Raw genomic sequence first — 25,689 nt, forward strand, 5'->3', positions numbered from 1 at the left:
AAAATTATCTTTTTTATGGCAAGTTAGCGGGTTGTGAAATACCGAAACTGGAATTGGTGAATTAAGCATCGAAGTTCCGTTGAGAAGACAACTTGAAATAAAAATTAAATTTCAAGCAAGTCGTGAGTACAGCTTGATCATGTTCACAATTTCAAGCGGGTTGAGAAGACAGCTTGGATTGGAAGGCGAGTTGAGAGGACAGCTTGAAATTGAAAGGCAAGTTCAGAGGACAGCCTAAACGTATCGATAGCAATTTCAATAGAGTTGAGAGGACAGCTTGAAATTGAAAGGCGAGCTGAGAGGACAGCCTGAAAGTACCGATAGAAATTTCAATCGAGTTGAGAGGACAGCTTGAAATTGAAAGGCGAGTTGAGAGGACAGCTTGAATTGACAGGCGAGTTGAGAGGACAGCCTAAACGTATTGATAGAAATTTCGAGCGAGTTGAGAGGACAGCTTGACATTGACAGGCGAGTTGAGAGGACAGCCTAAGTGTATCGATATAAATTTCAAGCGAGCTGAGAGGGCAGCTTGAAATTGACAGGCGAGTTGAGAGGACAGTCTAAGCGTATCGATAGAAATTTCGAGCGAGTTGAGAGGACCGCTTGAAATTGACAGGCGAGTTGAGAGGACAGCCTGAAAGCATCAAAAGAAATTTCAAGCGAATTGAGGGAACAGTTTGAAATTAGAAGGCCGGTTAAGATGAAAGCTTGAAATAAGATTGAAATTTAAAGCGAGTCGAGAGGACTACTTTCAATTTGAGAAAAAAAATCGTGTTGATCCGGAGAACAACTTGAGAAATGATGCAACTATGAGCGTGTCGAGGGGAAAACTTGAAAGGAGGAAATAAGGGTATCGAGAGGACAGTTGGAAGATTGCTCATAATAAGAATGAACCATACACAGAAAAAAAATGACTATTACGTGTCATTTGAAATGGATTCCTTCAAAATAAATCAACCTGTGATTTGAAAAGCAAGTAATTTTAAATTAATTTGTCTGAAAGTTAATGGGTCCTCATTTAATTACACAGCAAATGTCCTGTAACAAAAAGGAGCATGATATTTGCTTGTACAGGTCGAAAAAAATTACGTGTCATTAAATTACTTGCCTTGAATTTTCAATTGCGCACATTATAGAAAATAGTAGTGCGACTGGCATCCCTGTTAGGCATGATAAAGAGAAACGCCAAACCGCGGCATTTGTTTTGATTCTGATTTGATTTGCGTGCCGGATCAAAACCAGTTGGTGCTCCACTAGCGGAAAAATCTGGTGAACGACGTCGTGGCAATCGGTGGTGTACCGTTTTTACGTAACGATCAAAATCAGTTCGGTTCGGTTCGTGCTGACCTGAAGCACAAGCTGCAAATGGACCAGTCGAGTGAAGTTTAAATATTGTCATGTCCGAACTGGATGCGGTAAGGTTTTTTTTTGTATTTTTGTTATAGACACTATAATTTCATATAGTCTGGCAAAGAGAAGGACGGGAGCCAATCGAACTGTCATTCGCGCGGAGCCAATCGAGCATTCTATGATAATGTTCAAGCTCTTCATAACTCTTTCCAGTTGCAAAATAAAAAATAGTTTATTAGATTCGTGAATTATATGCTATTTTTGTCAGTTCAACTCCAAATGGCTTTGGAAAAATATAATATAATCTATAGGTATAAAACCAGTGGAAATTATGCTAAATAACTTGAGTTAATGTTACCAAAAAGCCAAAAAAGGTTTATGAATCACAATACTTCACAACCATGATTTTCCGATATTTGAAAAGTTTGCTCGATTGGCTCCCGCGAATGACAGTTCGGTTGGCTCCCGTCATTCTCTTTGCCAGACTATATGAAATTATAGTGTCTATAACAAAAATACAAAAAAAAAACAAAAATTAATAATCAAGTTGGTTGAGGAGACAGCTTGAGATAATAGAAAAAAATGAGAAAGGCTAGAGAACAGCCTGAACAAATAGTTTGAAATTTCAAGTGCGTTGGGTTAACATTTAAAAAAATGAAAAGTTTATGTCGAGTTTTAAGGGTGAAACCACTGACCACACTGACTGGACACTCGATTTCGTTTGTTGGATAATTTTTCCAACAGTACGCAATGTCGATTCCAGAGTGCGTATCGATCGATTTGAAGAAATGCTATCCCAGTTAGAAAGTGCCACCCAACTTTCAAAAAAATATAGGCAATTTCTTCGACAAAATCGGGCTAAACAGGTACATTTTTCCTACAGGGCATTTTTTTGTTACATTTTGCAGGTTTGCCACCTACCGTCGGTATTGCGAACCTGCAAAATTTGACAAAAAAAATTAGCCACAAAATGATCGAACTTTTGTTCTAAGTGACATGTCAGTGTGATCAGTGGTGAAACCTTGATAGCATCTTGATAGAACAGTTTTAGTTTCTTAAAAATAAATAAACAAACGAGATGCGAAGATAGTTGAGATGAGAGTTAAAAATTGTGATTAAAGCCAAGAAACTGCGAAGATGATTTTTTTAAAATTCCGATCTTGTGATATAGCTCAATTGGCAAGTCTGTTGCCTCCTGTGCCGATGTCCGTGAGTTCGAGCCCAAGAGCAAACATCGAACACAGTTGTACCGGAAAAGTTTTTCAATAACGATCCGCCAACTGCAACGTTGATAAAGTCGCGAATGCCATAAAGATGGCAAAACGACTATAATCGAAACAAAAAAAAACCATTACTCATTATCAGTTTCGACGGAGAGTAATCTTGGGATAAATGACTTTAAAAGTTAAAATTCAGTCAAATAAATTTAAAAAAAGACGGATAATATACCCGACCGGAATGGAGAACACTGGGATAGGTTGTGAAGAGAATACCTTGTGTCGAACATGTCATTCCTCAGCCACACTATGAAATTGCTCTAACTTTTTAACCGTTGGGTAGAATTCAATGAAAATTTGGGTGGATTTAGTTCATAGTGCATTGTTTACATCCTGCTTGTTTTAAAGTCATGTGACCAAAACTCGAGAAAATAAAACAAGTATCTCTCGCATGGTTCCATCGCTAAAACGTTGGGAATCGCGAATTCCACGGTGTCGCGAGTGATTAAGCGGTTAGAGGAACGATTGACCTCTGACCGGAAGCCCAGAAGGGAAGGAAAAATCACAAAAATCACAACCACGTAGTTGGGGCCTTCAACCGAAATCCGAACGCCTCCGTTTGTGATGTGGCTAAGAAGCTGCACCTTAACCGAAATTTTGTCCAGAAGGCCCCAACTAAGGCTGGGCTTCGAACGTTCAAGGTACAAAAGACCTCTAATAGCGATGAGAAGCAGAACAAGTCCGCCAAAACCCTCGCCAGGAATAGTTACCTCAACATGCTGACGAAAGTTGAATGCTGCATCATGGACGACGAAACATATGTGAAGGCCGACTTCAAACAGATCCCCGGCAACCTGTTTTTCACGGCCAAGGATAAGTTCAGCGTTCCGGAGCATGTCTGCACTCAGAAGATGTATAAATTTGCGAAGAAATGCCTGGTTTGGCAAGCCATCTGCCAGAGGTGCAAAGAGATCCCTACATGTAGCATGCAGCGCACGACTTTTAGCCGATTCTAACAGCCCGACGTGAGCCACGAAAGAATCGTCTTGCAAAGTTGCAAACTGATTCTTTCTCCCTTATGTGCAGAACGTCGAACGTGTCTGCAAGTAAAAGTCAACCGCGCGGTAAAATCCTTTGACTGCACGTTCCGAAAATTTGAAACGATTCTCCGAAGTTAAGAACACTTGCAAACTTGCAAGCCCGAAGATAAAATCCCTTGAGCCGAACAGAAAGAATCATTTCCGAAGATAGCTACAGTCTGCAACTTGCAGACTGTAAGTTGCTTGCATGCAGCGCGATGATGCGATGTACGTTTGCAAACTTGCAAGTTACAGACAGAACCGTAGACTCTTTCTTGTGCTGTGCGGTTCGATTCGTTCGTTCCACCAACCTAAAACCGAACCGAATCTATGGAGAACAGGGTTGCCAACATTTTTTTTCAAAGATCAGGGAACTGGCGAAATAAAAATCAGGCAAAATCAGGCAATGTTAAAGCTCGTTAAAGTAACGGAAATTTCGCTCAAAGTGAAGACCTTTTTTTTTGGTCACCGCACCACATTTTCACTCCTCGAATATGTGTTGTGACAGTACTTGGATGAATTCTAATGCATCAAGCAATCGAAAGATTCCATTTATTAAATCTCTTTTTTTACATAAGAATGAACGAGAATCTTTCGATTGCTTTGATTCAGCCACATTTTCACTTATCACTTCAGCTGTGGTACCTACTCCAGTTCCTTACTACCCATTTTTCATGACATTCGCAAAAACCAGGCAAAATCAGGCATATTTTAAAAAATCAGAGAAATTCAAAGGCTTATCAGGTTGTCAGGCATAGCCTCAAAAAATCAGGCAACGCCTGAAAAATCAGGCACATTGGCATCTCTGATGGAGAAAGAAAGTGATAGGCCGAGGTGCCGCCGACTATCCATTCAGTTGACGTTCAGCCATCGAAGCGTGCGTATGTAGGTATATGGCTGTCCGCATAACGCTCGGCGTGCCGTACGACAAGAGTAAGGACATGTTGGAGTTGTTGTTGTTGGTGCCTTCGTGTTCGTTTCGTTTTCTTCTAAGACGGATTCGAAAGGAAGTGATGCCCAACTGTTATTTGAGTTTTCAATTATCATACTAGGGTGATTGAGATAAATCTTCACAGCAAATACAAGCAAATTTGTTTTGATCATAACTTTGTCATCTTACAAGTTATTTATGAATACAAAGTTGTTAACTAAAACTGATCTAAACTATTGTTGAAAATCATCTTTATTGCTTTCTAACAGAGCTGCGTTAAAATTCTTTGAAGGTTCGGCCCGAAATTTTCAATCGATTCTCCGATTCGTACCGAAGGAATCGCAAACAGTTTTACAAACTTGAAACAAAAATTCCGATTTGTATGAAAATGTTCATTCATGTTAATTCTTTAGTCAATTAATTTTGATATAAAATACATCAGCTGCTGACTTTGAAACACAAATCAATAATGTATTCCGTTTCCATACATCTTATTTTGAAGATTATACAATTGACTGATTGATGGGCGAAAACGTGATATGTATAACCGTGAAACGTCCAGCTTTTTTTAAGCAGTTTCGTAATATCTAAGATAAATAGTAACTGTAGAGTACCTATAACTTAAAACGCTTTACAGTTTTCAGCAAAGAAGTAAAAAATAATATATAGTCAGTGATTGATTAACCATAAATCTGTTTTCTAAAAGCTTTATCAGTAAAACTGAATGCGATATGCTGGGAGTTTTCCATCGCTTTGAAAATATTGTATTTTGAAGTTCATTTTACACTCGAAAGATTGATGTTTTGGAATAAATATTTTTGTTATAATATTTCCATGTTAGGAACATTTTAAAATGATGAAAAAAGATCTTCAAGTCAAATTTTGTGAAATTTTTTTTCCATTGCAGCAATATCAGATTTTTCGCAGCGGCAGCTTCCTGACAGTGATTTTCCGGAGAAATTTTGATTTAGGTTTGAGATGATCGATTTTACCACATGGAACCCGGTAAATTGTTGGTTTACAGCTAAACCTTTCCACAACTGTTACCAAAAAATTCTGTCTGAGTGTAGCAGACCACAGAAAAAGACATGACTCCCAAGATTACTTGGTAAAGATGACGTGATTCTTATACATGTCGAAGCAAATAAAACTGAATTCTAAATCTGAAACACACAATTTAATCTGAGGAGAATCGATTGAAAATTTCGGGCCGAACCTTCAAAGAATTTTAACGCAGCTCTGTTAGAAAGCAATAAAGATGATTTTCAACAATTTGTATTCATAAATAATTTGTAAGATGACAAAGTTGTGATCAAAACAAATTTGCTTGTATTTGCTGTGATGATTTATCTCAATCACCCTAGTATGATAATTGAAAACTCAAATAACAGTTGGGCATCACTTCCTTTCGAATCCGTCTTAGAAGAAAACGAAACGAACACGAAGGCACCAACAACAACAACTCCAACATGTCCTTACTCTTGTCGTACGGCACGCCGAGCGTTATGCGGATAGCCATATACCTACATACGCACGCTTCGATGGCTGAACGGCAACTGAATGGATAGTCGGCGGCACCTCGGCCTATCACTTTCTTTCTCCATAGATTCGGTTCGGTTTTAGGTTGGTGGAACGAACGAATCGAACCGCACAGCACAAGAAAGAGTCTACGGTTCTGTCTGTAACTTGCAAGTTTGCAAACGTACATCGCATCATCGCGCTGCATGCAAGCAACTTACAGTCTGCAAGTTGCAGACTGTAGCTATCTTCGGAAATGATTCTTTCTGTTCGGCTCAAGGGATTTTATCTTCGGGCTTGCAAGTTTGCAAGTGTTCTTAACTTCGGAGAATCGTTTCAAATTTTCGGAACGTGCAGTCATCGCGCGGTTGAATTTTACTTGCAGACACGTTCGACGTTCTGTACGTAAGGGAGAAAGAATCAGTTTGCAACTTTGCAAGACCATTCTTTCGTGGCTGACGTCGGGCTGTAAGAATCGACACTGCATGTAGCGTAAAGGGATCTCTTTGCACCTCTGCCATCTGCACGTGCGGGAAGCGGAGTGCACCTTTCGTGACCCAAGACACGATGAACGGACAGGTGTACATGAAAGAGTGCCTCGAGAAGCGGCTGCTTCCTCTCCTGAAGGCCCACAACGTCCAAACAATCTTCTATCCGGATTTGGCCTGATGCCACTACTCCAAGGACGTGCTGAAGTGGTATGCGGACAATAAGGTCAATTTCGTGCCGAAAATGTTCAACCCTCCCAACACTCCGGGGCTCCGCCCTATGGAGAAGTACTGGGCGATTGTGAAGCAGCATCTTCTTAAACGACCTAAGGTAACGAAGACAGTCGAGGAACTGAAGAAAGTATGGGTGCTGGCATTTGCATATGGATTGTAAACAAAATACGAGTAAAATGGTAAAATGAAGTTAAATAGTTATTTTTCAATCTCTGAAAATTTGATGGCAATCGGATGAAAACTCGAATTTTGCAAAACAATTTTGTGTGTGGCAATTTCATCGTGGACACCCTTTATCGATAAATTCAGTAACGATTGATTTGATTCCCTGATTCCGTATAGCCAAAACCAAACAGAGTAGGTTTCGGCTATCGACCTCACGTCTTTCGTTTCGTGAGATTGGTATTCGGCCAAAGCTGTTAAAAACGGTTTTCAGTGGTTATTTCTAAAAAAAATCATGATCCTAGTATTCTCTGATGCCTTTTTGATCTTTTCTTCTTGAACATGTGCCTCAATATCTGACGCTCGTTGCAACAAAACCAATCCTGCTTATGGAAACAACACCATCTATCGTTAGAGAATCAATAGTTACACTTGTCAACACGTCCGTCGGTCGATTCCTGTCCTGTAAGTTGTTATCCTCCAACAACCGGGAGAAATTGGTTTTTGTCTCGTGTAAAATTTGTCCCGACCTGATGTCAACATGCAAATCCACATACTAGGCCGGCAGGGGGAGCTGCCGAAGCCAAAACAAACACGACGTTCCGTTTTGTAGGAATCAGGTGAACGAGCGATGGGTTGCACCGGGTAACGAAACTACTACTGCTGCCGAACCAGTTGTCTCTGGTAGGTTATGTTTGCTTGTATGACTGTGGATGTGTGCGACTGCATATGTATGACATGTAAGTGTCTATTTTTCCGATTGAATGAACGATCGAGCGACATTGACGGCACTTGCTTGTCTTGCCGCCAACGCGTTTCTCGGTCCCTGCAGCTGATTGGTTGTCAATTGGGTGAACGTGACACTGACTGGTGTTTCGCTTTCCACTTTTCCGTAGCGAAGGATATAGGTAAACGGAGGGCAAGACGCAAGATGGAAGAGAAACTCGAACGAAAGAAGAGGTGAGCCAGAGAAAGAGATGGCAACGGGGAAGGATTTGTTATGCCGAAGGTGGAACCGAATTAGTATGTCCGTTATGGCAGCCAACTTGGTGAGTTGGCCGAGTTTTGCCTTATTCCTAATTCTTATCGATTTTCAGCACACCCCATTATTCATATGACGACGACCAGGAGCCCCTCCCGGTCGTCGCCAGTTCATTCAGAAATAAATAGCCAGTAATCTATTTTAACTGGAATGAAAAGTTGTGTACCTTGCAATTTACGTTCAGTAACGGCGAGCTTTGCCCTCAATGAGACTTACCTTGTTCGGTGAATTACGATGATTGGAATAAGTTTTGTTATGATTTCTTCACAAGGCAGATCAATAAATTAGAAATTTAAAGTACCTATCGCTCAAAACCTGCTTAAGTTCCTAGACATGTTTTGTTTTTTTTTCATTGAAAATTTGATAATTTGGGTAAAATACCTAGATTTCGACAGTTTTTGCTCGATTTGTCAGAAAAACAATGTAAATAAACTGTACGAAGGTGATCGCTCCTAGGTACGCTACTGATCGCAGCCCATCAATGCCCCCCCATTGTCGGTGCGGTGGGCCGTTGGGAGAAGTTTTTCACGATCGCAGAACAATAGCCCAGCGATCCTCTCCACGAAGACGAAACTCACCACAACCGGCTGGCTGGCTGGTAGTAGACGATTGGCAAGTCAGTCCAGTCTAAGTCACCGTCCGTTGCCGCCACGCGTGTCGTATTTTGTCACCTTAATGTTAAATGTTAGAAGTTAAGAATAGTTTGTAATAAAATATCAAGTCGAGTTGTGTGTTTAAATTTAAATCGCGTGTGATCTTTTTGAACCGATGACGGCAAACCAAATGGCTCAAACCGCCAACAATTAAAGTGCATGCAACAGCCAATAAGGGCCACAGTCCATCGTGTGAATCCTAACATCTTTCCCCCATGTTGGACGGAGGACGGCAGCACCAGCTATCATCGCTAACCCCAGACGGTAAGGTGCAGAGACAAAAAGGTCGTTGACCCCCAACACCCAACATTTTGGCCACTTCGACCGGATTTTTCGGACCATTTTGGAAGCCACCTGGAACGGTACAAGGAACCATTTTCTTCGCGGGATCGCCATTACAACCAAGCCGCCGAGCCCAAGCTTAATTCGCCATTGAAATTAAGCCAACAATACATTTCTGCATGCGCGCCATTGTCTCTTGGCTTGGCTTGGCTCAACTTGGTGCATCGGCCCATCAATTGCGGGTTTTTTGGATTCATCTGCAATCAACTTGCTGGAGGCTGGCAAGTTTAAACAACACACATCAACGCAGCGACCGGTGATTACGAGCCACAACTCAGGTGCCAACGAATCTGGTCGTTGGTTTGGACCTCGGTGCCTTAGACTCGGAAACAATCTCCCTGGACTATCCGTTGGTAAGCTGCAACGATTGGCGGCGATTGGAACATCGCTGTGGGCCTTTAGGTTTCCAGATCACGGACGGTGATTGGAACATCATCGTCACCATCATCATCGACTGCAGCTCAGACGAGGCGAAAGGTTTCGCTACCCGATTGCTGGTTTGACGATCAACACATATTGGTTCGATGTCAGTGGTGCTCAACCTGCGTTATCAAGCGATTTGAAATTTACGTAAGTTAAATGAAATCGGGAAAAATATTTATTTTCTTTTGGAAAAAAATAATTCTAACGGTAATTAATCCTCTTCAACCCAAACACTATTACCTGAGCCCTGGCGTCATAGGACAAGAGGTCCATGACTCGAAGTTTTTCTGTCTGACGGATTGTTTGGGTTGCTTCCTGGTGCGTTTGCCCGGGGATTCTGTTGTGAGTTGGAGAGTTCTTTTGAACAATTGCAAGTTTGGTCAGTTTGTGTCGGACTGTGTCTGGTGGTTCATGATTGGCACCGCGATTGGAAAATTGCATTGTATGTTGAACTCTAAATCTTGTCGTTTATACCACAGTGAAGCTGTGAGGTGCTATATTGTGATTTGGACTTGTGTAATGGATGTTGGAAACGATATCACAATTATTTGAATTTTGTTTGATCATGGAATGCTAATGCGAAAATCAATTACTCATTTGAAAATTTATCACGCTCGGTCAACGTTGTTGTATTCTGGTGCTGAAAGTGAATCCGGCCTGTTTTGAGTCTGTTTTGTGTCAGATTGGTTTACATATGATTTGTGAGATTGTGTAAGAGATTTTATCAGCTTTGGGTTGATTGTAATCAAATTATATGAGATTAAATTGTCAGATTGAGTCAGAGATTTATCAGCTTTGGGCTGATTGTAACAAAAACTATAAGATATTGAATTGTCAGATTGTGTCAGAGATTTATCAGCTTTGGGCTGTTTTACCGTCAGTAACACTGTGTTTGTCAGTTTTTGTTGGAATTTTTTGGATTTTGATTAATTATGCCAGTCACAAAGAAGGTGACTTCTGCAGCTGCAGCAACTGCTGCTGCGCCATCCTTAAAACTATTGAACGTTAAATTCAGACAGATTCAAATATCGGCGGGAGACATTTGGCGTTTTGTCGATAATTTTCAAGAAGAATGTTCTACTTCTGAAATTGAGGTACGCCTGGAGGAGTTAGACAGTTTATGGGAACGGTTTAACGATGCGTTAGTAGACATTCAATCGCACGAAGACTTTGATGAATTCGAAAATACCTGCGAAAAAGATAGGCTACTTTACAGTGAGCAATATTACCATGCAAAATCGTTTCTGATGGAGAGAATTAAAGAGAGGAGGAGGGTTCCGGAAAATGATCTAACTTCTCGGGCCAACGAAAGCTTATCACAATCCACACTTGATCATGTTCGACTTCCTCAGATCAAGTTGCAGACCTTCAATGGTGACATTGAAGAATGGTTAAGCTTTAGGGATCTTTATACTTCGTTGATTCATTGGAAACCCGACTTACCTGAAGTGGAAAAGTTCCACTATTTAAAGGGCTGCTTGCAAGGTGAACCGAAAGCCTTTATTGACCCTTTGAAAATTACTCAAGCAAACTATCAAATCGCTTGGGATTTGTTAGTAAAGCGCTATAATAACAACAAACAACTTCGGAAAAGACAGGTTCAAGCCCTGTTCCAACTGCCAACACTCACCAAGGAATCCGTCACAGATTTGCACGTTCTTTTAGAAGGTTTCGAAAGAATTGTGCAGACCTTGGATCAAATCGTACAACCGGTAGATTATAAGGATCTGCTATTGGTTCAGATTCTCTCCTCGCGTCTCGATCCAGTGACACGCAGAGGATGGGAAGAATTTTCGGCAAATGAGGACCAAGATTTGATAAAAAACTTGACGGAATTCCTGCAGAGACGAGTTCGCGTTTTGGAATCGTTACCAGCTAAACCAGTTGAGCAAAAACTTCCACAGCAGCAATTATCATCTGTTAAACCAAAACCATTCGTGAGGCGAAGCTTTAATACGGTTCAAACGTTCGGCAAACGTTGTGTAGCTTGCGCGTCAGATCATCCGCTGTATCAATGTTCAAGTTTTCAGCGCATGGCAGTGGCTGATCGGGAAAAGCTATTGCGAACAAATCAACTGTGTCGGAATTGTTTCAACAAGGGTCACAAGGCGGTAGAATGCAGGTCGAAATACTCTTGCCGACATTGCAAGGGTCGTCATCATAGTCTGGTCTGCTTTGACCACGAAAGGGCAGCATCAACTAGCTCGGAACAACGCAGAGGTGAACCAACGCGTGCGGATTCTGACACCAGCTCCACTCAAGTTACTACCTCAGCAGCAACGGTCACGAAATCAGCGAATACTTCACAGTGCTCAGCGCAAATTCTTTTGGCAACCGCAGTGGTGGTTCTAGAGGACGATTACGGTAATCGGTATCCAGCACGGGCTCTTTTGGACTCGGGGTCAGAGAGCAACCTACTCACGGAGCGCATGAGCCAACGCCTGAAGGTTCCCAGGGAAAGGGTGGACATTTCGGTGATTGGAATCGGGCAAGCATCCACCAGGGTTAAGCAGAGAATTCGAGCATCTGTCAGATCACGCATTTCCGAATTCGAACGGTCGATGAGTTTCCTCGTTTTGCCAAAGGTAACCGCTAACTTGCCTGTCGCCTCGATAACCACCAAGGGATGGAAGATTCCAAAGGGTATTGAACTTGCTGATCCGTCTTTTTCAATTTCTGGTGAAGTTGACATCGTTTTGGGTATTGAAGCTTTCTTTGAATACTTTGATAGTGGCAAGAAGATCCATCTTGGGGCTGGGCTACCAACACTGAACTATTCCGTATTTGGATGGGTAGTTTGTGGAGGGATTTCTCAATCTAGAACCTCTATCTCCGTGGCGAATAATTCCATTTCGGCAGAAGAATCCCTAGAATCCATGATGACTCGATTTTGGTCCCTGGAGGAGGTCGAGTCCCCGGTCGTATTTTCACCTGAAGAAGCTCGCTGCGAAACCCTATTTACCCAGACGGTGCAGCGACAGCCTAATGGACGTTATACAGTCACTTTACCCAAGAATGAAAACGTTTTGGCGCAACTTGGCGAATCTAAGGAGATCGCATTGCGGCGTTTTCTAGCCACGGAACGAAGATTAGCCAGAGATGAGAACCTGAGGAGTCAATACATCGCTTTTATGGAAGAATATGTCAGTTTGGGTCATATGCGTATGGTTCATGAGTCAGATTACGAGTCAGCTATCAAGTCAGTTCATGGGTCAGATATGAGATCAAGTAATGAGTCAGTTTATGAGTCTGTTGAAGAGTCAGCAGGACGGTCTGTTAAAATGTGTGAGAATGAGTCTGTAAATGAGTCTGTTGAGAAGTCAGTTGATGAGTCAGTTGATAAGTCAGTAAGATCAATGTCAGCGAATGCGTCTGTAAACAATGTCAGAAATTTGTCAGAAGGTAGCATGGGTAAAAAATCAGTCGGACGCTGTTATTTGCCCCACCATCCGGTGGTTAAAGAGGCCAGCACCACCACGAAGCTGAGAGTGGTATTCGATGCTTCTTGCAAAACATCTTCCGGAATATCCCTAAACGATTCGTTGCTTGTCGGTCCGGTTGTTCAAGAAGATCTACGATCGATCATCCTACGTTGCCGCACCAAACAGTTTATGATAGTCGCTGATGTGGAGAAAATGTTTCGTCAGATTGAAGTCCACCGATCAGATCAATCTCTCCAGTCAATATTATGGAGATCTTCTCCTACCGATGAGATTTCGACCTACGAACTTTGCACGGTGACCTACGGAACAAAACCTGCACCGTTTTTGGCCACACGCACGCTTCGACAACTCGCTATGGATGAGGAGGTCAATTTTCCACTAGCAGCAAGGGCTGTTCTCGACGATACGTATATGGATGACGTAATCACAGGAACAGATGATGCCTCAGAAGCCGGAACCCTACGAAGTCAACTGGATGAATTAATGTCAAGCGGAGGATTTCGCTTGAGGAAATACGCGTCTAATTGCTTGGAGATCTTAGGCAATATACCCCAAGAAAACTTGGCTATTCCTTGCTCGGAAGGAATTCCACTCGATCTCAATCCATCGGTTAAAACTTTGGGCCTTACGTGGATGCCCTTGTCAGATGAATTCAGCTTCCAGTTTTCTTTGCAACCTTTAGACGATAGCGAGCCTTTAACCAAACGTCGAATCCTAGCAATTATCGCTGCATTGTTTGATCCTTTGGGGCTACTTGGAGCTACGATAGCAAGCGCGAAGATTTTTATGCAACTACTTTGGACGTTGCAAGATGAAAAAGGAGAAAAACTTAATTGGGATCAGCCGGTGCCTCAAATGGTGGGTGAGCAGTGGAAGAAATATAATCGCCAACTTCCGCTTTTAAATCAAGTCAAGCTCAATCGTTGTGTCATCATGCCTCAGCCGACTTCGGTGGAATTACACTTCTTTTCTGATGCATCTGAGAAGGCTTATGGTGCGTGTGCCTACGTGCGCAGTCAGAATCGGGACGGTCAGGTAAAGGTCAGCTTGCTCACTTCAAAATCGCGAGTAGCACCACTCAAATGTCAGAGTATCCCCAGGCTTGAACTCTGCGGGGCCCTTGTGGCCGCAGAGCTCAATGAACAGATAAAAAGGTCAGTTAAAACGAGTTTGAGAACAGTTTTTTGGACTGATTCTACATGTGTTCTGCGTTGGCTTCAATCGATCCCATCTACTTGGACCACTTTTGTCGCAAACCGAGTCAGCAAAATCCAAACTCTAACGGAAGGTTGTCAATGGAATCACGTTGCCGGAAAAGAAAACCCAGCCGACCGCATATCACGCGGAATAACACCGGAGGAAATAGTAAACAATCAATTTTGGTGGAATGGTCCTAGTTGGTTGTCGGATTATCCAGATAGTTGGCCTATTACCACGAGAACATTCCCTGAAGGGGACGAAGAAAACGAACGAAGGCGTTCCACAATTGCTGCGACAGGTTCAGAGAAGCAAGAATTCAACAGATGGTATATTTCGCACTTCTCCTCCTACACAAAGTTGATTCGTTGCACTGCCATTTGGATGAGATTGTGTCGGTTGCTAAAAAGGTCAGAACAAGGAGTTACGTCTGGATTTCTTAGAACTGTCGAGTTAGCAGAAGCTGAACACGTTTTAGTTCGGCTTGTTCAGAAAGAATGTTTCAATGATGAGCTTAAGGCACTCTCTAATGGTGATTTTGTGTCGCGTCGATCCCCTCTTCGATGGTTCAACCCCTTTCTCGAAAATAAATCCATAAAATTGGGTGGAAGACTTAAAAATTCCTTGGAACCAGAAACTTTTAAACATCCTCTTGTTCTCCCAGCTCAGCACTGTTTTACTAAATTGTTGTTCCGTCATTATCATGAAAAGTTGCTCCATGGTGGACCCCAGCTGATGCTCAGCGCAATAAGGCAACGATTCTGGCCACTCGGAGGAAGGAGTGGAGTTCGTAATGTTGTTCACCAATGCTTGAGATGTTTCAAGACAAAGCCAACTCCAATCCAGCAGTTCATGGGCGAATTACCTACAGAAAGAGTAACAGCGTCTAGGCCATTTACAAAAACCGGCGTTGATTATTTTGGTCCAATCTATGTTCGGCCAGGACCTCGAAAACCAGCTTCTAAGGCCTACGTTGCTCTTTTCGTATGCCTGTCAACCAAGGCAGTTCATCTGGAGTTGGTTTCCGATCTTTCTACTGATCGTTTTCTCCAGGCACTGCGACGATTTATTGGGAGGTGGGGGCGAATCGCTGATATCTTCTCGGACAACGGGACTAATTTTATTGGAGCAAAAAATTATTTGCAAGAGATCCACCAACTGTTTACATCGAAACAACACCAGGAGATGGTTTCAAAACATTGTGCTGATGAGGGGATACAGTGGCATTTGAACCCTCCCCGCGCCCCACATTTCGGTGGACTCTGGGAAGCAGCTGTGCGCTCGGCAAAACACCACATTCTTAGAGTGATCGGTGATCAGCCACTACCATTTGAAGATATGAGTACATTATTGGTTCAGGTCGAGAGTTGTCTGAACTCTCGACCGATAACACAGTTAACAGATGATCCTAACGATCTCGAGCCGCTAACTCCTTCGCATTTCTGGCTTGGCTCCTCTCTTCAATGTCTGCCAGAACGAGATTTGAGAAATGTAGCAACAAATCGGTTGAATAATTCTCAAATTGTTCAACAAAAATTGCAGCAGATATGGACTCGGTGGAAGCAGGAGTATCTCTGCCAACTACAGGCTAGAACGAAGAGGTGGAACAAACCAGTTAAGATTGAGGTCGGAAAACTGGTGGTGATCTGTGATGATAATTCTCCACCAATACACTGGAAGATGGGCCGGATTCACGAAGTGCACCCAGGGATTGATGGGGTAGTACGGGTCGTTACGCTCAAGACTGCAACAGGGTTTAAAACCAGAGCAGTTGAACGTCTTTGTTTGTTACCCGTTCAACCAGAAAGAGAAGTTGTTGTTGAGTCAAACATTGTGTAAAAATCCCAACCTATTCCTTTCCCCTCCCTTCCCAAAGAAGAGGATTTTCCTTTTTATTTTTCAGAAATCGAGCTATTTCTGGGTGGGTGAGGATGTACGAAGGTGATCGCTCCTAGGTACGCTACTGATCGCAGCCCATCAATGCCCCCCCATTGTCGGTGCGGTGGGCCGTTGGGAGAAGTTTTTCACGATCGCAGAACAATAGCCCAGCGATCCTCTCCACGAAGACGAAACTCACCACAACCGGCTGGCTGGCTGGTAGTAGACGATTGGCAAGTCAGTCCAGTCTAAGTCACCGTCCGTTGCCGCCACGCGTGTCGTATTTTGTCACCTTAATGTTAAATGTTAGAAGTTAAGAATAGTTTGTAATAAAATATCAAGTCGAGTTGTGTGTTTAAATTTAAATCGCGTGTGATCTTTTTGAACCGATGACGGCAAACCAAATGGCTCAAACCGCCAACAATTAAAGTGCATGCAACAGCCAATAAGGGCCACAGTCCATCGTGTGAATCCTAACATCTTTCCCCCATGTTGGACGGAGGACGGCAGCACCAGCTATCATCGCTAACCCCAGACGGTAAGGTGCAGAGACAAAAAGGTCGTTGACCCCCAACACCCAACATAAACTATTTGACTAAAGTTTTTCATTTCAAATATGATTGGTTATATGAATCAGACTTTTTTCTTCATTCCTCTCGATGATCTAGTTTTCGACATTCAATTTTAGTTTTCGACACAGAAAGTTTTAGTTTTCGACAAGCATATTTACACCTCCTTTGTTAGCTCAGCAATATGAATATTTGCGTATTGTAATTGCTTGTCTACTTCATGGCGTTTTTTACACCATGGAAACAGTATAAATATACCGCAGAAGATGGATGTCGAAAAATAGATTATTATGTGATTTTTCAGCGCTAGTTTTCGACAGCTCAAAAACATTCATTGAATATTAGCAAAACTATAAAATAAATTACCGAAAAGATTGATTTCAGAACCTTATCAATCCATTGATTCCTTTTATGTTACTTTTAATCAAATATAAGGGTTTTTTCGTGATTCAAAATCATTCTTATTTGGTCGATGGCATTGAATTTCATAGGTGATTTAGAATGTTTCTTTTAAATTGTTGATTTACTACTATTCAATAAATTATTTAGAAGCATTTTTATATTCAAGTATACTAAAGTGGAAGAACAAAAATAGAAAAATATGAACATAATTAGCTTGAGCCACCAAATAGAAAGATAAACTTTTCATTGAAATTTTATCGAAAACTTGCTCCTGTCGAAATCTAGAGTATCTACCCTATCACTTAGGCACAGCAATTTCGTCAATATTTCGTAAAAGGTTTGGAATTTTCTGAAAAAAATTATAGCATTCGCAAGCTCGTAGAAAACGCATAGAATAGCGTTAAAAAGCCAAATTCAACGAAAATGTTTGTAACGTTACTTTGGCATATCACAGAAGCATATGAATCAAAATGTGACAGTTGCCTTTTTTTTACGAAAAATGTTTCTATGACAGATCAAAACCCTCCTCACATTCAAAGGGAATGAGGGAAGATTATTTTCGAATAAAAATAAAATTTAGGGATAAAATGTTTCACAAGTGAATAAAAATTGTTATAAGTACCTGGGTACCACTAATTTCAATAATTTTTGGAAGGTGTCCCAAGTAACACAGATTAAGCCAACAAGCATTTAAAAGTTGTCTTATGGTTGTGTTATGGCATTTTGAAAGCAGCTAGTTTTATAACCGTTTTATTACGGTAATTAAAAATGCTCAGAGTCTTGATTCAACCATTTGTTTTGAGGTATTTCGGAAACGCTTAGAAAGCTTTTACTAAATATACTGTTTAAGTTGTTTAGGAAGAGTTCCGTATGCTCTATTGCTCTATTAAAGCTCCAACAAAACATAAACTAAGAAATTTGCTCCAAGCTTATTTTTGCATGTTTTATGAAGGCACGCAGCAAAGAATATCTAAAAAAGTTAGTGCCGAGAGCCATATTGGATTTTTTGTGACGTCAGAAAAACGATAATATTGAAAATTTATACGAGAATGCATGTGTGAGAATATGATTGTGTTATACGGCCTCTATCTATCTATTATTTATGTTACGAAGTTTGTAAGCCCTTTAAAGATTGTATTATGTTTTTTTCTTATTTAATTATTGAATGTAGTGCCATCTTGAAGCTAAAACGTGCCAAAATTAGGGAAGCAAATCGAACAGATCGGATAATGATACAGTAATACCTCGATATAAAGCAACCTCTTTTTAAAGCAACCTCGATATAACGTAACCCAGTATAAAGCAACTTTTGCCTCTATATTACGTAACTTTTAAAAATGTTTCTAATTTGAATAAATATGTTTAATTTCAATACTTTTTTGTCATAAAAATATAGTAATGATCTTTCTGAGCCATGCGATGGATTCTCAGAGGCATAAAGAACGAATGAGCCGAAGCGTTGAAAATGTAACTCCAGTACTTTTAGTATTGTGATAGTCGCTTTTGTGCTTTCGAAAATCCAGCCTAGAGCATGTATCTCCATTTCAATACTGAATGACTAAATTTGCACCTACAGATAAGTTGCTTAAGCTGAAGTAAGGTTAGGGCATGTAGTTTGTATGGAAGTTTGTATGGGAAAACAAAATTTTTCATTCAAAACAAAATGTTCCTTGATTCTTGCAGTATATTTCATGTGAACAAAGCACAAACCTTTCTTTTTCCCCGGAAAAGTTATTCAATGTTTTATAAAATTTTTCTTTTCAAAATTCATTTTTTTAATCAAATCATTTTTGACTGTTTGTTTGAAAGCTGTGTAACAGTAGGATGAAAATAAAAAGTCTCAAAAACTGCCTTGCATTGCGAGAGAATTTATCGACTAATAAAGCCTTTGCAAAAACATTTCATGCAATTTTTAACAGCTCTAGCAAGCAATGTCTGCCATTTTTGAATAATTTGCAATGGATTCAGATTTATTATTTTTAAATGGTTATAACTTTTTTCATAAAATTCTTAGCTGCTTGTCATGTAAGCAAAAAATGAAGCTTAAGAATAGTCAAAACTAAAAATTAAAAACCGACTTCATTTCAAGCTTATTTGAATTTTCTGGATGATTTAATGTGCAAAAATTTCTTCTTCCATACAATTTTCCATACAAAATTGAAACGCGTTGCGCTTACTCAGATATCAACCAATTCGTCTCAAATTTTACACCGATGCTTGGTGACCTAAAAGGCAGTGCAAAAACATATGGGAGCAAAAAGTCATTTTTTGCAGCAGTCTACTCTACAGACTTCTGTACCATCGCGAATGCACGGATTTTATCACTTGCTATGAAAATAACAAAGAAACATTTCTGATGTTTCTGAGCCGTTTTGAAAATATGTACACCCTCTTTGGGGTTTTTGTTTGGTTTTAATCACCTATCATATCAGAATGTCATTATTTGGTGACATTTATCACAATTATTAAACGTCAAGGAATGCATTGAATGAATATATAAAAACAAAACTGCCTGCAGACGGCGCTTTTGGGCATATCAGGAGCGATTAGAGCATTGAAGCAAAGATTTTAATGGTGAAAAGTATTAAAACCGTACAAACAGAATTTAGAATCAACTTTTTTACATTTACGATCACTATCGATGCTCCAAAGGACCATTTTAAGTAGTGTTCGATATAACGTAACTTCGATATAAAGCAACGAAATTTCGTTGCTTTATATCGAGGTATTACTGAAACTGGTTTATCACTTCATCACGACAAAACGGATGTTTTGATCGGCAAACTTTATCGGAGGACAACGATTTTTTGATTCCCTGGTCAAAATGAATAAAAATCAGCATTAAAAAGATCTAGCGGGTAATTATTGAGTGTTCAACTGACTGGCATGATTTTTATCAAACCGGTTCACCATATAAAATTCTAATGTAGAACAATTAACATCGATAAATGATTGTTAACTCAATTTACTAAAATGCCAATAATAGATTGTGGCTTCGGAAGTAAAAATTGTTTTTGATTACTTTTTGTAATGATAAGCTAAAACCAAACTGACTTGAACATTTTCATGGAATATTCAGACCTAATGCTAAAGTTTTGCAAATTTGAGTTGGATAAACCCACGATTCTTCGAACTGCAATAGTCTATTTTATTACTGGAAAATATAATTTTTTTAGTACCGATCTTGAAGAACAAGAATCCTCCTAGAATAACATGCTTACAAAATTTAAAAATTCCAGTACATTCTCCGAGTTATCAACGAAAAAGACGAGTTCCCTTGTAAATCAAAAGATTTTTCGTGATTGCGACGTCGCAGTTTGTACCAATACTAAAGCAGGGCTGTCTTGGCAGTATCTTCTTTAAAAATATTCCTCGACCAATATGTCAAAACGGGACACGCTCAGGCTAGATTGTACATATTTGAATTGAAATTCCTATATTTACACATTTTTGATAAGTCTTGTGTGTTGTTTTTGAGTTCAATTTAAAAAAATTAGAAATCTTTGAAATACTTCAAATTACCTGAAGTGGTATTAATATCTCTACAATATTTGAGTATTTAGTGAAAGGGCCCAACAAGTAGGAGGAAAAAATTATTGCTTTACGCCATCATTAATCCAAGATGGCGTCATCCGCCTTTTTTTCAAAGCTTTAAATGGCGGAAAATCCCATGAAACATCCACAATATGGGTATTGTGTGAAAGGGCTAAACGAGTAGAAGTCGAGTTCTGCTGCCAGACGCCTTCTCGAAATCCAAGATGGTGGCATTCGCTCAACTTGAAAATGCTGTAAATTAATGAAAATCGCAGGAAACCCCCAGAATATGAGCATTAGTTGAAAGGGCTCAACGAGTACAAGTCAAATTTCACTATCTGACTTCTTCTTCATTTTTTTTCTTTTCAAACCTGTATGTTATTGATAATAACTTGAAACCCTCATAATATATTGGATGAAAGGGCTAAACAAGAGGAAGTCATATTTTGCTATCTGACGCCATCTTGAAATCGAATTTATGAAATCGAATAAAACTCTTACCATATGGGTACAATATGGTATTAATGATTGAAAATCGCATGAAATTTTAATCAGTTTTTAGACCATTTCCAACACTTCAAAGATCAGCGGAAGTCATCATTGGGTGGCATCAGGCAGCGAAACTTGACTTCTACTCGTTTAGCCCTTGCACCCGATGCACATCAATAATGTGGGGTTTTCATGTGATTTTTAGTCATTTACAAGATTGAAGGGTTAATCGGTAGCCACCATCTTGGATTTCATGATGGCGTCAGAAAGCGAAATTTGACTTCTCCCAGTTTAGACCTTTTACCGAATACCCATATTGTGCAGCTTTCATGCGATTTTCAGTGATTAACAGCATTTTTAAGTGAAGCGAAAGCAGCCATCTTGCATTTCAAGATGGCGTCAGAAAGCAAAATTTGATGTTTTCTTGCTAAGTCGTATTACCCAATACCAATATTGTGAGGCTTTCATGCGATTTTAAGACATTTACAGCATTTCAAAGTTGATTGGAAGCCACCATCTTAGATTTCAAGATAGCGAAATTCAATTTCTTTTATGGGGCTTGTATGCAATTTTCAGTGATTAACATCATTTGGAAGTTCAGCGAAAGTCGCCATATTGGATTTCAAAATGGCGTCAGAATGCGAAATTCGACTTCTTCTAGTTAAGCTATTTCACCAAATACCCATTTTATTAGGGGTTTCATGCGATTTTAAGTCATTTAGACATTTTAAAGTTAAGCGGAAGCCGCCATTTTTTATTTCAAGATAGACCCAGATAGATAGCGCCAGACATCGATATTCGACTTCCACTCATAGTATCATTCTACTAGAAACTCAAAGCCAATCCCTTATTTATTTCATTTAAAACGCCTGTCTTCATTAACTGTACTCATGATTAACAACTCAGAAATGAGGAACTCATCCTACGCGTGTAATTGGTTGCCTTGCGAGGGAAACGTCCAATTTAGCTATCTATATGGCTCTCATAAAATCGCTATAAAACTAATAAGCCATTTTTCTGACCATATTAAAGCTATTAAGCATTGAATTGACTATCGCCATATTGGTTGTAAAATCGAAGGGTACAAAATGACGCCATGTTGATGGATTCACAATATTTCAAATTCAAGTATTTGAAAGAAAAATTGCAGGTCTACTTTCAATCAATTTATCATGTTTGCGTTGTCATTATGTCATGTTTTACAATTATATTTATTGAAAAAGATTTTTCACGAAATATTTTTTCCCATGAATAAAATTATTTCATTAAGATGTCCTGATTCTAGAAACTTGACGAGGCGCATTAATTTTAAGCTACTATTTCATATCCATTTTACCTAAAATCTTGACTGACAGTAGAAAAGATGCTATTAAAATGATTAAAACTTTAGTGATTTGGCTATTAATTTTAACCAGTTCATATCTCAATAATGCAATCATTATTCATCAACCATCATGGTTCCTGTGAAAAAATTAAAGAAAAACTTGCAACGGAATCGAAAAAAAAACGAAATTGATAACCTGTTGATTATAGCTTTATTAAAGCTTTGTTGTAATAAAATGCTGTAAATGATTTTATCGAATATCAATAACCCGTCAATATGACGTTTCTAGAACAGGGCCAAATAGCCAGATTATCCAGACGAGCTTTATCCGAGTTCTGATAATGAATAGAATGCGCTTTAGCTTTTTATGAAGATTAATGTTACAGCTCTAATGACCATAATTAAGCAAAAATTGTTACTTGGGGTAGCAGACATGGTGTGCGTCAGCTAGATGAATAAATAAAATTCATTTAAATATTCAGTCAATTGAAAAAATGGATCATATTTTGGAAAATAGTTATAACGCAACATTCAAATATTTCGTGAGAGCATGAACGTCGGTTTTGGTTGAAAACCGTGATTCGCTGTGATTACCGTTTTTCACGGAGTGAGGGGGTAAGTGATTCTAAAACTTTCTCCAAACAACAACCGTATTTCATTCCCCCTATTACTGGCAGACTGAACAAACTCCTACCATTCGCCTTTCCACGAAATGGTTCCCCGAAGCTCTAGACAGAACTCCGTCTAATGAAGCCGTTTAAAATTGGACCGAAAAATACTGCCGGACATCAAAGGTTATTCAGACCAGATTGTCGGAGGAAAGTCTGGGATCCCACACCGCATTCCGGGACCAATCACGCTCACGCTCTGTAGCACGATGTTCATAAATAAGTCGCCTATTAGTAAAGGAATTTCCTACCGTACAATGCGTTTTCAATGTCACCAAACAACGCCTTTTTCTTGGCAACGTGTGGGAGTCACTTTTTAATGGCCGGCCATTATGTGGCGTTGATATTTCTGAGTATTTTTGTCCATCTATCATCCTTCGTTGGGAAAGGTACCTGAGTATTGAGTTTGTAAAGATTTACCCATCATGTCCGCACATGACACCCCGCTTAGAATCAACGCTCAACGAAACACGAGTAAAAGAGTATGTTTCCAAACACACACGGCATCGGTTCCAAACGTCATTTTTCACAGAATGAGGAGCAAGGACCGGTTCGAAGCCGGGAGACGGTCATCCATTTTCGTCAAGCGGCCACTGCCGAAAATCTTCCAAGACGAATTCGTCGTGCTCGGTGCCTATTTTTGGGTTTCTCGGACGTCGACGGCTAAGTATTTATGTTTCGCCCACGTCCATGCCGCGACGGGATGCCTGTAAACTACATAGATGGGGGTACGTAGCACTCAGTAGAGGTTCAAAACAGCTTTAAGCCGCAAGGCGAAGATGAAAACTGAGAATCGGGAACCGTTTCCAAAACATCATTCGAGTTTAAATAAAATGGAAAACGCGATATCTTTATAGGTAACGACGACGTCGAGCAACCCGGCGCTAATCGATATTCGCGGAAGGTAACGCGGCCGCGATAAATCCTTATCGATTGTTTGGAGTTTTTGCTTGTTGCTGCCGCTTTTACAGGGATGGGATGAGGACCACGGTTTGCTATATGTAGTTACCTAAAAACGTGCTCATTGACGGGAGGTTTGACTGATGGGCGGTTGTTTGGCGGCCGCATAGTGATGTTCCACCTTCCTACTTGTTGTATATGCAACAAGTTGTTGAACCGGAAACGAGGTTTTTTTTGGTGGGTACCGACTACCTAGTTGCTGCATTATAATTACCCTGCGTCAAATTTTATCAATCACAAATGGTTCGTAGAACGACAACAGAATACAAAACTGGACATATCCCGATATGGATATGTATTAAGATAAGTACATTTAGATAGCGCTGCCATGATCTAATTATGCGGAATGATTCGTTCGGAAATAACTGTTCCATAAAACTGGTACGAAAAAGCTTACGCATCCCAAACTGAAGAACGTTTTTCGCAGCCCGAAATTCAAGTTCTTATTGATACTTTTATGTTTCAAAACAAGTTTAAATGACCTTCTTTTCAGCTTCCAGTGACCATAATTAGTAAACGAGCAAAAAAAAAACCTCTCCCTACTTTCCATCTCTCCATCGCTTCAGCTATGTTTCGAAACTTTGTCCCTTTACCCAATCTTTAATTTCAACCTAGAGTAGTGGTCGGCAACCTTTTGAGTAGAAGGAGCCAAAACCAAAAAATTTTTGAAATTTCAGAAATTGAAAGAGCCGCATTATTGTTTTTGCGAGAAAATTAAATATAAGTAAGGGAGATAAGGACATAATGGCCATCTTAAGGAAGACGCTTATTTTACCATAGAAAACAGCTATAATATATGACTGACATCGTTGTTTAGTGTTCAGACACTAAAAAAGTCTATTTCCTAACTGGATTATACTTGAAAAGGTAGATAAAAACTTTTAAAAATGCATTTTAATTTTTTTTCCGGAAGCTGAAAATCAGTCACTGTAGGGGCATAATGAGAACCCCCACTGGGGCAGTGTAAGTAACATTAACCGGGGCACGACGAGTGTTTTATGCCGTGGAATCTAGCAGCGAATTTCACTCGATGAAGTCAACTGAATAATAGAGCTACAGCTTGACCGGTTTCGTCTGACGATTTGGCCTATTGGTTCGATGGCGGAGAGGTAATCAGTAGGCTCGAGTTCGATTCCTGTTCGAGGTGATTTTTTTTTTTTCATTTACCATTCATGATCGATGCATTTAACACTAAACGGTGAGGCGTAGATCCATCAAACAAAGCAATACTAAAATAATGTATGACTTTTTGTAGAATACTAGCAATTTACACACCCTCATACTTTATCTATGTGTTTGGTGCTTTGCATCACCCGCAAGGTCGGATTAAGGGGGGAGGGGGCAAAAGGGGCAATTGCCCCGGGCCCCCCCGGCTTAGGGAGGCCCCCCGAGGGAAAAAAAATTAATATTACTTTAATCATACTTTTTCAATTTCTCAAATCTATAAAAAGAAATAAAAACTAGAAAATTGGAATGAAAACTTAAAATATAACAACTAAAGGGGCCCCTGTGAAATAATATTGAGAAAAGTTTTTCTCTTACATAAGTTAGAGGGGGCCCCGATAGTAATTAGTGAAGGAGTTCTCCCGCATTTTGTACAGCGCAATTTGCGGGCTGAAAATATCAAAATCTGGATATTAAATTGCAAAATTTTGAACCCATAATCTGGACAAAAATAATGTTAACCTTATTCGAAAAAAAAATCGAAAAAATTGAGAAGAATATGAGTTAAAACCTCAAATTTTCATGTCAGTCAGATATTCTGTACAAAACAGGTAAAATAAAG

The 25,689-nt window shown here is 40.0% G+C and overlaps 2 protein-coding genes across 3 annotated transcripts in view; one reads left to right on the top strand and one right to left on the bottom strand.

Moving 5' to 3' along the window:
* The window catches only part of LOC129742559 (sodium/calcium exchanger 3-like), a 238,675-nt gene that overhangs the window by 195,320 nt on the left and 17,666 nt on the right, over positions 1 to 25,689 (bottom strand). The gene's annotated exons all lie outside the window — the stretch shown is intronic.
* Positions 8,501 to 25,689, top strand: part of LOC129742558 (uncharacterized) — a 132,659-nt gene continuing 115,470 nt past the window's right edge. For both annotated transcript variants that reach the window (XM_055734469.1, XM_055734470.1), the window contains exon 1: positions 8,501 to 16,495. In XM_055734469.1, coding sequence (XP_055590444.1) covers positions 10,372 to 15,918 — 5,547 coding nt within the window. In that variant the 5' untranslated portion in view covers positions 8,501 to 10,371 and the 3' untranslated portion in view covers positions 15,919 to 16,495. The remainder of the gene's footprint in view (positions 16,496 to 25,689) is intronic.

This window comes from Uranotaenia lowii, chromosome 2, assembly GCF_029784155.1.
Source record: "Uranotaenia lowii strain MFRU-FL chromosome 2, ASM2978415v1, whole genome shotgun sequence".
NCBI lineage: Eukaryota > Metazoa > Arthropoda > Insecta > Diptera > Culicidae > Uranotaenia > Uranotaenia lowii.